Source organism: Ixodes scapularis, unplaced genomic scaffold, assembly GCF_016920785.2.
Source record: "Ixodes scapularis isolate PalLabHiFi unplaced genomic scaffold, ASM1692078v2 PGA_scaffold9__187_contigs__length_104089568, whole genome shotgun sequence".
NCBI classification, from domain to species: domain Eukaryota; kingdom Metazoa; phylum Arthropoda; class Arachnida; order Ixodida; family Ixodidae; genus Ixodes; species Ixodes scapularis.
The window spans coordinates 16,911,489-16,925,720 of NW_024609884.1; the positions used below are offsets into that span (position 1 = coordinate 16,911,489).

Below are 14,232 nucleotides of genomic sequence, written 5' to 3' on the forward strand. Positions count from 1 at the left end.
CGGGCCTTAAAATTTCCACCTGGTCAGATCTCTGCTGTAGCGGAAGACCCCGCTGTCTAAAGAACATCTAAACATTTTTATACTCAAAGCAAAAAAAAAAAAAAATAGTAGTAGTATACTGTATTATCTGCTATCATGGTATTCATAAATATGTGAATGTTTCAAAGGAACATGTCCTTCGTTGAAATAGAGGCGCTAGAAAAAGGGGGCCGAGCTCTGAAACGGGGGACAAGGGGCAGCAAAAAGAGGCATCCTAAATTTTGACGTATTCACAAGTGCCCTGGTTAATTGGTCTTCCCTGTTTTTACTTACCTCTAAAAGGTATTGCTAAAGAAATAGAGGAAAGAGCTGCACGAAAATGTCACAATACCTTTATGTACGTCTGTTAGCAGCATACACACTAGGTATATTCTTCCTCCTTGTACACATGAATGATGGTGATGAAAACATTCAATACAGCTTGACCCTACAGCAAACAAAGATACTTTCCTTTGGTGCTCTTAGACAACGAAGAGCATCGAAACAATTTCTTGCATCATCTGCACAGACTTCTCTGGCCAACGCCACATCTACAGTTAGGGTGTCCAGTCACGAGCTGTCTGCTTGCCTGGCCTGCAGGGCAGCCCTCACTTTGGAGATCACCCCACGGAGTTTCTCAAAGGTGCCAGTGGAACCAGGCAAATTCTCAAACGGAATGTACTCGGACACTCCCTTGGCAAAGTTCTCTCTTGGAGGAAGACGAGTGTACGGGCTGAAGCCCATGAGAAAGGGAGTGCCCATGACCACTTCTTGCGAGCCAGAGTTTGAGGGCGGGCTGTCCGGTTGTGCCGTCTCCAAGACAGCACCTGCTTTGACTTTCTCGCTCAAGGTTTTTGCACCCTCTTGCTCTAACTCTGCTTCCAAACTTCTGAGTGCCAGCTGTTCGCAAGGAGTTGGGATGTAAACGGGCTTGCTTGGCGTCGAGGGTTCGTTGGTACCGTTGAGAGGCGCATAGTTTGGAACTGTGCTTGGTGTGCCCAACTGACCTGCAGGACAAGCAAAGTGGATTCCTCAAGATCAAACTTTTATCTCAATGCAAGGTGTTTCTTGTTATTTGTTTGCCTGTCATAAATCAATCAGTAAACAGATCTTGCACCAATGTTCGGGGCAACATGCAGTGCTCCGGCATATGCTTTTGCAATAATTTAGGTTTTGAAATATGAACAGGTGAATGAAATCTGGTACACAGGTGCCTGAACTTTCCACAACCAGCAAATGCCACTAACCTAAAATACCTTAAGAGTATAAGTTTAGACTGTAAAATTCAATGTGTACAAAAGTAATTGATCAAATATAAGGCACGGGCATACCATCTTCGACTCCATCATCCATATCCATATCAACAACAGGCCCAGTATCAGTGCTCGGCTTGACAGTAACAGCTGGAAACTTTGCACGCCGAGAGAGAGGCTTCACTTGCTGTGGGAGAATGGATTGAGCATACAAATGCTATCACCAAAAGACAATTTCCATGAGGTGCTAATAGAACAACATCACAGGAAGGCTTACAGTACTTCCCACTTTATTCTTTGAACCTTTCACCAAAATAAAAAAAAAAGCAACAGAACTCGCAAGAAAAGCAAATAAGTGAACACAGAGTGCTGCCGCTTTGCACATGCTTGTTTGACTTCAGTATACTTTTCACGTGCATACCTGGCTAGACGGTATCAAGAAGATGAGAGAGACATTTTATTTCTCACATTTATATCATCAATGCTAACACATACAGGGGTTAGCGTTTCACCAACACATATTGACCAATCTCTCTCGTGGGAATGGCCTCTGATGGTGACTCCACAAAAGCAAATCCCATACAAAACTTTGCCTGGCAGACCACTACACTAAATGAAAGTGGTAAACATTAGGATGTTTCACCGAGTACCAGTAGTCAATGCTCACAGCACCACATTTATGGCATTTGGCACACCCCTGGTGCTCATAAAAGTCACAGTACAGAACTTCACTCCAGGAATTCCCTTGCAGTTGCAGGTGCGATAAGCGTGTTGTTTCATGTGAAACACATTTAAGTATGGCTATTACAAAAACCAGTTAGAATGCAGAAGTGTTCCTATGTCACCTCTGCCAACACAGCTAGTGCAATGTTGTTGAGGACATATACAGGGTGTTTCAGAAAACTCGGGCCAAATCGCTCCTGCGAAAACTACTCATCGCAACGAAAAAAGGCTTGTGTCGATTTGGTCCTGGGCCAGGGGCCCATTTAGGGAAATTATTAAAGTCCGAGATAATTAAGTTATTAATTATTTTTGCATAATTAACTTTTTTAATATTATCTTTAAGGGCATGGTTTCAATTAGAAAATTGCTCAGCATTGTCGAAAAACACTAAATCAACAAATTGCAAAACGATAGAAGGCGCACGAAGCATCTTATGGCTTTTTGAAAAACCGCACAAATTTGAAGGGTTTTTAAGTTTCGGTTTGCTATCGAAGCGCATCTGGGCCCCGGCAGCACCGCGCCCCGTGGAAAGATAGTGCAACCAGCCTCTGATGCGTCGCGCGATGACAGCGCAGCAGAGGTTGGTTGCACTATCTCTCCACGGGGCGCGGTGCCACCGAGGCCCAGATGCGCTCCGATAGCAAACCGAAACTTAAAAACCCGTCGAATTTGTGCGGTTTTTCAAAAAGCCGTAAAATGCTTCGCGTGCCTTCTATCGTTCTGCAATTTGTTGATTTAGTGTTTTTCGATGATTCTGAGCAATTTTCTAATTGAAACCATGCCCTTAAACACAATATTAAAAAAGTTAATTACGCAAAAATAATTAACAACTTAATTATTTCAAACTTTAATAATTTTCCTAAATGGGCCCCTGGCCCAGGACCAAAACGCCACAAGACTTTTTTCGTTGCGATGAGTAGTTTTCGCAGGAGCAATTTGGCCTGCGTTCTCTGAAACACCCTGTATATTATTTATGCTTTCTACATTGGAAGGTGCAGACACACACACAGTTCAAAGAAATGCATACAAAACGCTCGGCTAGTTTTTTTTTTTCTTCTGAGAGGCATCCCGGCCCCTGTTCCAGTTTTGTCAGAAGTGCACATCCGTGGTGTTTATTCTTTGAGAAATGACAGCCTAGAAATCAAACATTTCCTGACCCGCTATCATCTACGCCAGGGGTGGCCAAACTGCGGCTCACGCGCCTCATGTGGCTCTTCAGGGCCCATGTGCCCCCCCCACACACGCACACACCAGAAACCATCAAAATAAAGGAAATGTAGAAAAAAAAGGTCAGCTGTGTTTTGTTAGTTTTTATCATCACACACAGATATACAAGGCTCTCCACCAAAAAAAAGAAAAAAAATTTAAAGGCGGCTTCTTTTTATTGCAGCTCCTTTCTTTAAAAATGGTTTTGTTTTATGGCTCTTTGAATATGTCCGACTGGCCACCCCTGGTCTACACTAAGGCCAACACTTTGAATCATGGCTACCACTTCACAAGAGGATGATTTCAAGCCAACAAAGGCTGCTGGAAAACGTGGATCGCACCCTTACACTAACCAGTTACCACCCTGCAAAACTCTCTAAATAAAAAAAAATAAAATAAAAAAAAATTAATGAGTGCTTTGCACTATTGGCTGACAACCTCATCTGCAAAAATACTGAAAGACGTTTACAAATCTCTGCAGTGCAAAAGTGGAGAGCAGCTCTTGAGGAGAAGAGGGTACAGAGGGGAGGGTATGTCCCTCCCCCTCCTCCTTCTCCTCCTCCTCCTCTCCTCCTGCCACTGAATTTGTTCATGAGCGATGTGACATGAAGTCGTGCCGTCATTTTTCCCGCTAAATTTAGCGGGGAATCTAAATTGGTGTTGAGGTCACGCGACGGCAATTTCCCCACTAAATTTAGAAGGAAATTTTTCCCGCTAAATTTGGCGGGAAAAGTTTTCCGCTAAAGTTAGCGGGGAAACGTCCCATAATGCAACGCGCGCGGTTACGCTGACGGCGACGCCGATGCCGCTCAACCCGGAAACAAGCGCCGAAGAGCTGGACTCTAAAAAATGTTCACTTTGAACCTCGCATACAACCGTACAACCATCGAAGTTCTAGCTTCAAGAGCTTCTTTCTACAACTGAAAATATTCATTTTTGTACCGCACTCGCATCACTTACTGGTGACGACATATATTTTTCCGCTTCATATTTTTGCTGATGGGGCTGCATGGGAGGCATGTTATATTCTTCATGCAACTGTAGGGAGAAGCAAAATTACATATACAATAAGATTACTGCCACACGACCACTGCATCAAAGTGCATCATCAATCAATCTAAAGTACTGCTTATCTGCCTCAATCCCCTTGAAATATTTGTTTTAGATTATAAAAAAAAAACATCACCATTCACAATGAATAAAATAAAAAGCCACTCTTCAGTCGCACTGAGAGACTAGTGCATTAAGATAATAAACATATATGAGGGGGGACCCAAAAGTAACTGGAATGAATTTTTCGAGGGCAGGCCATTCGTAGTATCAGCTTCCACTGCTAGCAGCGCTTGGTGGTACCCCTTTTCAAGCCAGTTTGCCAACCGGCGTCGTCCGCTGAAGTTCTGGCGACATGTTGCAATTGTCTTCCCCAAGCGCTTTAAAATCATTCTTTGCTTTTTGCAACGTCTGATTTATAGGAACAGCGTGCAGCCGAGAAAATTTTCCGTTTTCCTTTTACGAAAAACGGCAGCAGAAACTCTTGTAATGCTTCAGACAGCCAACAAAGATGATGTTATGAAAAAATCGCAGGTCCTCCGAGTGGTTTTCTCGCTTCAAGGCCAGTAAATTATTGATCGTCGACCAACCTCGTTCAGGGCAACCCCTCAACTTCTTCAACTGATGAAAACACTAAAACAATTCGGGCATTGTTCACTCCGAGTTTGTTCTTCCTGGTAAAACTGTTCATCAGGTGTTTTACCTGGGAGATCTGCAACGCTTGCACAACTCAGCGAGGCAGAAACGCCCAGATTTGTGGGAAATGGGGAGGTAGTTCCATCATGACAATGCACCAGCACACACTGTCCTGTCAACGCAACAATTTTTTAACAGAAATGGTATGACACCGCTTCTCTCCTACTCTTCTCTTCCTCCTCCCCTAAGTCAAATTTGGGGGTTTTACATGCCAAACCTACGACGGGCATCTGGCATGCCCCAGCGGAGGACTGAGGATTAATTTCGACCACCTGGGGATCTTTTGACGTGCAACCGAAAGCTCGGTTACACGGCGCCTTCTCCGCAATAAGCCTCCGTCATATTGCGGGCACCTCGGTTGGGATTCGAACCTGCCACCTGGGGATACGGGCACCTCGGTCGGGATTCGAACCCGCCACCTGGGGATCCGTAGGCCGGCGCTCTCGCCTTGGAGCCACCGAGGCGGCTTTCCTTTCCTCCTCCCCTCCCCTCCCCTCCTCTCCCCTCCCAGGACCTGGACCCATGCAAATTTTCTCATCTGTTTGCCCGTATAAAAAAGTCCTGAAAGGAAAATATTTTGCTGATGTTGAAGGTCCTTCAAATCAGACATTGCAATAAAGGAAGAACAATTTTGAAGCGCCTGGGGAAAAATTCACAACATGCCACTAGAACTTTAGCAGATGACGCCGGTCAGCAAGCTGACTCTGAAGGGGTGCCGCTAAGGGCTGCTAGATGCGGAAGCTGGTACGTACTATGAACGGCCCGGCCTGAAGAAATTAATTCCGCTTACTTTTGGGTTTCTCCCCCCTCGTACAATGATGTCTCGTTGATATGGACACCTCCGTTCCCCAAGAGAAGCATTCATTGTGCAAGCTGTCCATATCCATAATAAGGAGACAAAACTGCATGGGTTTACGCAGGTCATCCTCGAAAATGTTTTCTACACTGTAGGGTATCCATATTATTGAGGTTTGTACCCATCTGACATCAATGTATGTACCATATTCCATAAACTTTAAATACTAAATATGTCCTTGCACTTCACACAGTTCTTCATTCTATCTCTAGCATAACAGGGCAACTTAACGGTGAATTAAAATGGAGCCCAACATTAGGCCTCAGTGCTGGTTCATTTCTTCATTTGCAGTTCATCTTCATGTAAAAAAATAGAACTTCTATGTTGTTCTAAACCAAATATTTAGTAGGTAGATTAGCCAAATCAATTTAAGTAATAATTCATTTAAAGCACAATAATAAGACAGTCTTAAAAGGAAGCAGAAATCCTATCATGTTGACCTTCCCTTTTGGGGGATCTGCAAAAACTGTTTAAAAAATTGTAGAGCCCTTCCACTTCACGTGAAGATGGAGGACCAGCGAAGCTGTTATTTTTACGACGTCTAGGACGATGCCTGAAGGACAACGTCTAGGACGACCTCAAGGACCACGCCTAGAGGATGACGTCTAGGACGACCTCAAGGACGACTTCTAGGACGACCTCGAGGACCGCGCCTAGAGGATGACGTCTAGGACGACCTCGAGGACGACTTCTAGGACGACATCTAGGATGACCTCAAGAACAACTTCTAGGACGACCTCAAGGACGACTTCTAGGATGACCTTGAGGACAACGCCTCGGACGACCTTGAAGACGACTTTAGGACGACCTCGAGGCCGACTTCTAGGATGACCTTGAGGATGATGCTTAGAGATAATAACAAGGGATCAGGACCTCACTAGCTAATAATGCCAAGGAAAGCCGACTCAGGCCGGTTTCCCCCTTTTTATTTTTATTTATTCATACTTGTCACGACCAATGGGGAGTTTTCTGTCAACATCTGCGGAAGCATTTTTTTCCAGATCCTAGCGTATAACAGCTTCGCTGTGAAAATATCACAAATTGTTTCCTATGCTTAAGTGCAGAGATAGGATTACTCTTCTTGGAATACATACATCCAGAACACCTGGTGGCAGTGGGACATTGAAGCCTGGGAAACTGATAAGCCGACTTGGATCATACTGAGCTTTAGGAAAGAAAAATGGCCGAAGGTCACATGGGTGAAGAATTGAAGCAGTATCTTAAAGGGACACTGACACTCCTAAAAAATTAATTTATTTTTTATTTTTTGCCAGGGGACTACTTAATCAATATTTTGCGGCAGAGACACGAATATTTTTAATAAAGCCAAAAAACTCAATTGCTCAAAACCGAAACCGAAACATGAGCATGGAAGCTTATAGCCGGAAGCCATGTGGCTACACTCGACAGCTTTTTTTTTTTCTCCGCTTCTTCGGCATGTGAATCAGACGACGACGAACTTGCGTGGACCGTTTGTTGTACAATTGTTTTCACACTTATATCCCTTCCGCTCGATGTTCTGCGCTTGAAGATTGATTGGCCGGTACCACGAACAACAGTTCCGAAGTAGTAGTCCCACGTCCGTCATAACTTTAGTTCGTTGTGCGTTGCCATCACGTCGTCCGGCCCCCGTACGTTGCCATATTGAGAATGATGTGTACATGTACTTCCTGTGATCCATGCAACATTTTTTTTTTTACCAACATATTTGCAGCTTTTTGGAAGCTGCAAAAATGTTTTTTTATATTCTTTTCTATTTCTAATATTGAATGTGAGCCTTAGATGACCCACAACTTTGAATACATTTGGTACACATAGTTTTAACGCCACGTGACCATGGAAAAGTGAGTGAGCGTGAGTGAAACCAGCCAATTCTCGACCGGCTGTTTGCAGGCAGAAAGAAAATTAATTTCAAGCTGCAAATTGTGTTTGGGGTAGTTGGGCCTTTATAGGTAATATTCAAATAAAGTCCTCTGCAAGCATAAATACCCTGTCAGTATCCCTTTAAGCACTATGACCACCACCATTCAAAGCGAAGCAAGCAAGTGTGGCACAAGCTGGAAAGGGAGCAGTGAGAAAGGACTGCAATGTATATATATTTCCCAATAAAGTAATGCCACCCTTTGACAGTTTTTCATGCACTGCCATTTTACACAAGTACAGACTGCTCCCAGGGGGTGAGACACAATTAAAATAAACTTTGCAAATCGATGGTCCAACTCGGGAACGGCCTATGTGGGGATGCAGCCAGGTCTCAGACTTTTGGCTCATGAGCAAGTTAGCAAGTTGGTTACAAATTAAATCATCCAAGCAGTACCAAGAAATGCAGATAAAAAAGGACAAAAGTCCTATTCACTTCTGCCTACTTTTCAAACACAGCTAAGAAGTTTCAAAGACAGCTGTGTTCAAAACTTCCATGCATGTCTATTGATTTACCGTAAAATACCGAGCATGCGCCCCTCCCTCGTTTAAGCGCACCCTCCTATTTTACGAAAATTTAATATTTTTATGGCCGCCATCTTGAACGTTATTTCCGAACCAAGTAAGGACCCCCTCCCTATTTTTATTGGATAATCTCAAAATTTAAAGGGGACGCTTGCTCGGTATTTTATGGTAGTTCCCTTTTTCAAAGATTTTCTTTGGCCAATATTGACACCAAACTTTTTCTCTGAGCAATTGTCCACCTAGCTACGCCTTCATAAAATGTTGGGCTTTCAACCATGAAACAAAGTATCTATACACGGGTCGCCTCACACTTGCCTCACCCCCGGGGACAGGATGTCCTGTGAGCCAGTAAGCAAGCAACGTGCAAGTTAAAGCAGCAGATCAACTGTCACAACGCAAAGGTCTATGCATGGCAAGACTACAAATGAGATTTAACCAAGCACATGCAGGAAATGTGTGCAAGGTAGGGACACTTTCTTGCGACAGGCTGCCTCTATTTTATTAGGGATAGAAAACAAAAGCAATTAACCCACCTCGTTTTTCTGTAGAATCTATTTCTCCATCTTCAATCTCATCCTCTAAATGTGACAATGTAATGCATTTGTGACATGAACACACCAACACAATGTGTACTCATTCAGTCCCCCTCTTCCGTCTGTTAGAACTGTAGCATAGTAGAACCTTTTCAAAAGTCCATCGAGGAATATTGACGGTCGCCATTGCTTGGACACAAAGAGTGTGATTAAATCCGAGCCCTCGCCGAATGCTGACAGAGCACTCGTTTTCAACATGAGCCGAGCCGAGTTCACGCCAGACGCTCATGCAGCCCTCCTGTCCAATACATGCTCAGAGTATGCGATAAGCAATGGCGGACAGGCAATGGTGCACACTTTTGAAAAGGGCCTATTGAGACAAACACTAGCCCAAAAAGTCTAGGTATGTGGATGCAGCTAAATATCTAGACTTGCAAATTTACTTCTCACTACAATGCATGGCAAAGTCTTGTATCGCAGGAGGTCAGAAGTTGATAAAACTAAAAAATGAAAGGAATTTCACGTACAATTAACAATAAAAAGCATCCTGTATGTCTTCCAGCTGTTGCCAAGTTGAGGCTGTACTAGACTAACTTTAATTGCACATTACCTGCAAAAACTAAACTCCTACTTGAACGGCTTACTCTTACATGAACAGCCTAAAGGTCGGGGCAGTCAGTAGACCGACTTCACTAGGATTTCTTAATGTGCGTAACATAATCATTGTCACACGCTAGTCATGGTTCTTCGACGTGCCCTATTCTAAATGAAAATTAACATTTTGCTTTTTATTCCACTCTTGTTAGGGAAGACACTACCTTAAAATAGCTTTTTTCTTTATCAGATATTTTACTAATAGTCTTATCAGGCTTCAAATATCCTGATGGATGCTGTAAAAAAATTGCACTCTTGTAACTAGAGTACTCTATCCAGAATAAATTCTCTCCAACATGCTGGCACCATCTAAACTGCAGCTTTCTGAACTTTGAAACATGTTTATCTCAATTTCACTTTATGGCAGGGATGGCCAAGCCATGGCTTGCGAGCCTCGTATGGCTCTTCGGCGGCCAAAATGCGATTCGCGGTTCCCTTGTAAAGCTAACCCCCCCCCCCCCCCCCTCCTCCAGACATATAGAAAAAAAGGCAGCTTGCGTTTTGTCAGCTTTGGGCCATCACACGCAAATCGGAGAATGTCCTTGTCTTCCGAAAAGAAACTCGCAGTAAGGAAACATACTGAACCATTGCTTTATGAGTTGAATTGGCCACCAACTGAGCAGAAAAAAAATGGAAACCAGTGTAGCCCCCCTCCCCTCCCCCCCCCACTTTTTTTTTGCAGCTCTTCACTTAAAATGGTTCCGTTTTATGGTTCTCTAAATATGTCCACCTGGCCACCCTTGCTTTATGCCATCAAGTCTCGGTTTATGAAAACTATCATTTGATAACGAATTGATGTGTGGAGCAAGTTTTTGAAGCTTCTACACTGCAATTTTGTAAGGAACGTGACTGTGAGTTTACTTTCTGAATTTTCATGGCCCTTTGTTATGAAAAACTGCCGCATCTTCAACCTAATGCATGCAAAAAAAATCAAACCTTTTTTTCACTTCTTTGTTCTCATTTAAAAATGGTATACTAACTTCCGTAATTTCTTCCCACAGTCACATGACACCGGTGTTACAGTGTATGTTTGACTGAAATAAATGGCCATTATCATTACCTTTTCTAAATTATAGTTTTCCTCTGGGGGCACAGTGTTTATTTGATGTACTTTTATGTAACTCTTTGAAGGAGAAATTTATAAGCTCTAAACTTTGCCTATTACCCTTCTTCCCAGCTATGAGGGTCGTTTTGTTTCAAATCGAACACACTGGTCGGGGTGAGTATTTGGAGTGTTCTTCATTAGATTTATATAATAGCCCCATGCCTAGAAAAAACAAAACTGCATAAAAGAAATTCAATTTCTTTTTTTTTTTGTTTTACAAAACAACATTAAGCGGAGAAAGGTGAAAATCATATTTTGTTTGATTTTTGTACGAAGTTCTGTTACTTGTTATGCATACTAAAAAATTAAGATTTATAAAAAAATGTTCGTGTAAATCTATTGCATGCCGAGCATTTTTTGTTATACCGTATTTACTCGAGTAAGAGCCGCACTGTTTATGAAGAAAACCTGTGGGGTCCCTTTTCCGCGGAGCACGCGGATTGCCAATCACCGCGATCGACAGCATGACTCCAGCGGTTTACAGGACAGAGATAACGTCTTTGCGCGAAGACACCCTCTATAAAGATTGCATTTGTATGGGGAATCGTGTTCTCAATCTAATTATTTGCTACGTTGTTTATGCACAACGCGATGATTGGCTGTATATCTGCTTTGCGGCAAAGTACAAGCAAGGGCCTTGTTCATAAATAGTGTGGCTATTACTTGAGTAAATATGGTACACTTGGCAAATAAGCCAACTTCCATTTCCGAGAAAAAAAAAGCCAAACATTGTACCTTTGACGTTCGGGTGACATATTTGGAGCCTTGTATCTCCACATGACTTTTAATTAGAGCTTGTCCTCGTGTAGTCCTATCCAGGGGGGGGGGGGGGTAGGCTGATAGTAGTTTTGTTTGATTTATAGGTAATCATAAATTATTTTATATTAATTTCCAAACTTCATAACAATCTAGTTTATAAGTATGATTCTACGTTTTCAGGGTTTCTTTTTGAGCAAATTCAGATAGTGTTTATAAGAGTTTATTTTCTAAAACAAATTCTGAGTTTTTTGGAGCTTCCATTTATGGTACATGAAAATTCCGAGTTTTTGGCTTTTATTTGCTGCGAATATAAGTCAGGAAATGGCAGTTTGCACATTTCGTCCAGCAGTTTTTCCATACATGAGACCATATTACCGTAGAGATCTGATGACGCGTTTCGTTGACAGGGGGCCAAAAGACATTTTTTGTGGAGCTTACGCACAAAAGTTAGAACAAAAAAGAAGAGAAGCACCAAAGTTGTTCGGCATATATAAGAAAAACAGGAAACAATGGAGCCCATAGAACTGGCAGTCTCAAAATTCCGCCTTTTTCGGATAAATCCGAATGGCCAAATTTTTTTACCGGCGAGTGTTTTTCGGAGTTAATCAGATTTATCCGAAAACGCAGAACCCTACTTATTTGGAGAGTAAAAGGTGTGCCAAACATGCGAAGAGCGCATCCCTTTGTGAGCACCTAGGGATGCACACAGTTCTTTCTTGTGTTGCCTGAATGTCTCACCGTCTTCTTTGGTAAGTTCAAAAGGACGACGTTTCTTGTTTCTGGATTTCTTCCACGAAGCCCTCCAATGTCCTTATCAAGACCACGTCTTGGTAATGAAAATTGTGCTCTGTGGCGAGGTGCTTGAATAAGCCACCAACTCCGTCGCATGAGTTCTTGCCATGGCCAGATGCCGAGAGCAACAATTTCACTTTATCAGAGCCGCTGTGCTTGAACTCCAAGAGCTGGTACTGTATCAGTTTTAAAGTGAGATGCAGCTCCATCAGAAATAGAGGTGACGCTTTAATAAGCCAGAAAGCTGTTTCCAAGCCATTTTTCAATCCTTCAAATTGCCAGCAGTGCGTGCAATGATCCATGGCAGAGGTCTTCAGACACGATGCCGAAACTCCAGGGACCTTTAGCTGCTGATGCAATGCACGTGAAAATCGAAGGCTTGTGTTTGTGCCAATGGTACTCTTAAACTTCATTCGGTAGTGAAACAGTCCAATTCTTGGTAAAATCAAAATGAAGCACTACGCGCTTCTTAGTTACTTCGCTTTTCATGAGCCGAATTTCATATCTTTTAAATTTCAGAATGTAATCATGCGCAATGAACTGAAAGGTACAATTTTTAATTTCTTCAAGAAAGACATGTGGTTGAGTTGTCTACTCGATTAGATTTCCTTTCTCCTACACGCAGAATGTTACTTGCTTCTCTTCAACATTTTCTAAAAGTTCTAACATAAGAGTATGGGTGTTTGGGCATTCCTTGCATTTGCATCCCAAACAAGCGCGATCGGATCTGAACAAAGGCACAGAGACTTCAGCTCCTGCTTTGTGATTGCTTTTTCACCCACAGAGTTTAGGGCGGAAAAACAAAGTTTGAAATTCGTGCGGCACATGCAGGCGCATACTGTTTGTTTCGGATTCACCTTCACCCACTTCAAATGGAGCGGGTAAAATTTCGCTATCTTTAATTTAGTCTCTAGGTTGGCTTTCTTGAGCATTAGGTACTTCTCCCGAATAGACCTTGTCATGAATCTTCTGATTACTACTTCTTTCTTGCAATCCTTAATGACGTTTATAGCAACTTTTTCGTTCGGACTTTGAATGGAAATCAAGATAGTCGCTGGTAGAATACTCAGTCGCCACACATAGTATATCATCGCTGATCTTGTGGCCGTTGTATGGATCTGATGATTCCCAGACACCACAGTCAGACTGCGGTTGTCTCGACTTGCGCAGCAGGTATTTTGATGCTTCTAGAATTAATTTTCTTGCTTCAGTAAAAGTAACGCTGGCAGAAATAATTGTCAAAAGCTGGCACCTATCCCAGTTTGTCAGCGCCTTGACAAAAGCAAAGCAGATATTCAGCCACCTGTCGCCGCAAGTGAAGCAAGAACAATCTGTCGGGAGACTTGAGCTGCTTGGTTCTGTGCCATAGGCAGTACCCAATGTTTTTTAGACATTTCTACTGAAAGCCACTTTTATTGCACCTTGCTTTCTTTTCACGTAGGATTTTCGGTATTTTGAATTGATTGCCGACAGCACTCTCAGTGGTGTTGTCTCAAGTCCGCCGCTAGAAATCTCTTTAATCATGTCTCTCAGTAACTCATGCTGGAGACAGTGCTTGAGCATGAACTTGAGCTTGATTCACAGGTATGGGACACAAAAAGTTTCTCACCCAGATGTGCGAAGCAATTCTGGCACAACATGTCGTTATCCCTCACTGCTGGAATGCTGTGGGGGGCAGGGCTAACATCAGCTGATTCATGTTCAGGTCCTTCACAGAGCGAAAAGGTTCATTCCAATATATCTCCTTTTTATGGCAACCATCGTAGTCAGTGCAGGACACTCGACTAGAACTGTGAAGGTTGCATGGCAACTGACCAAACCGGAGAGGATCAACTGCGACTGTAAAAGGCTGGGGCAGGAAACATCACTGCTAGCTGCGTCGTTGTGACACCAGGACAATTCTGGTCCTTCCAAATATTCTCGTTGGTGTGGTCTTTAACAGTTGTGATGAGAGAGTTGGTATATTCCTCCTTAGAATAAGAATACGACTAGGAAACAAGCAGAGACGGTACGGCTCTTCAACTGCAGACCACACGCGATGTGTATACTAAGCAACACATCTATTGCAACAATGCAAGCCGACGTAGTGGCAGCACAATCTGGCAAACAGAAAGAGAAAGATTAAAGGAACCTTGCCTAAGT

At 42.9% G+C, this 14,232-nt stretch overlaps 1 protein-coding gene across 2 annotated transcripts in view; it reads right to left on the reverse strand.

Moving 5' to 3' along the window:
* Positions 1-355: 355 nt before the first annotated feature.
* Positions 356-14,232, reverse strand: part of LOC8024870 (zinc finger CCHC domain-containing protein 8 homolog) — a 29,228-nt gene continuing 15,351 nt past the window's right edge. For both annotated transcript variants that reach the window (XM_040499081.2, XM_002407255.5), the window contains exons 9-13: positions 8,781-8,825; positions 6,897-6,967; positions 4,161-4,238; positions 1,350-1,458; positions 356-1,025 (exon numbers count right to left, since the gene is read on the reverse strand). In XM_040499081.2, the coding sequence (XP_040355015.1) occupies positions 589-1,025; positions 1,350-1,458; positions 4,161-4,238; positions 6,897-6,967; positions 8,781-8,825 (740 nt within the window). In that variant the 3' untranslated portion in view covers positions 356-588. The remainder of the gene's footprint in view (positions 1,026-1,349; positions 1,459-4,160; positions 4,239-6,896; positions 6,968-8,780; positions 8,826-14,232) is intronic.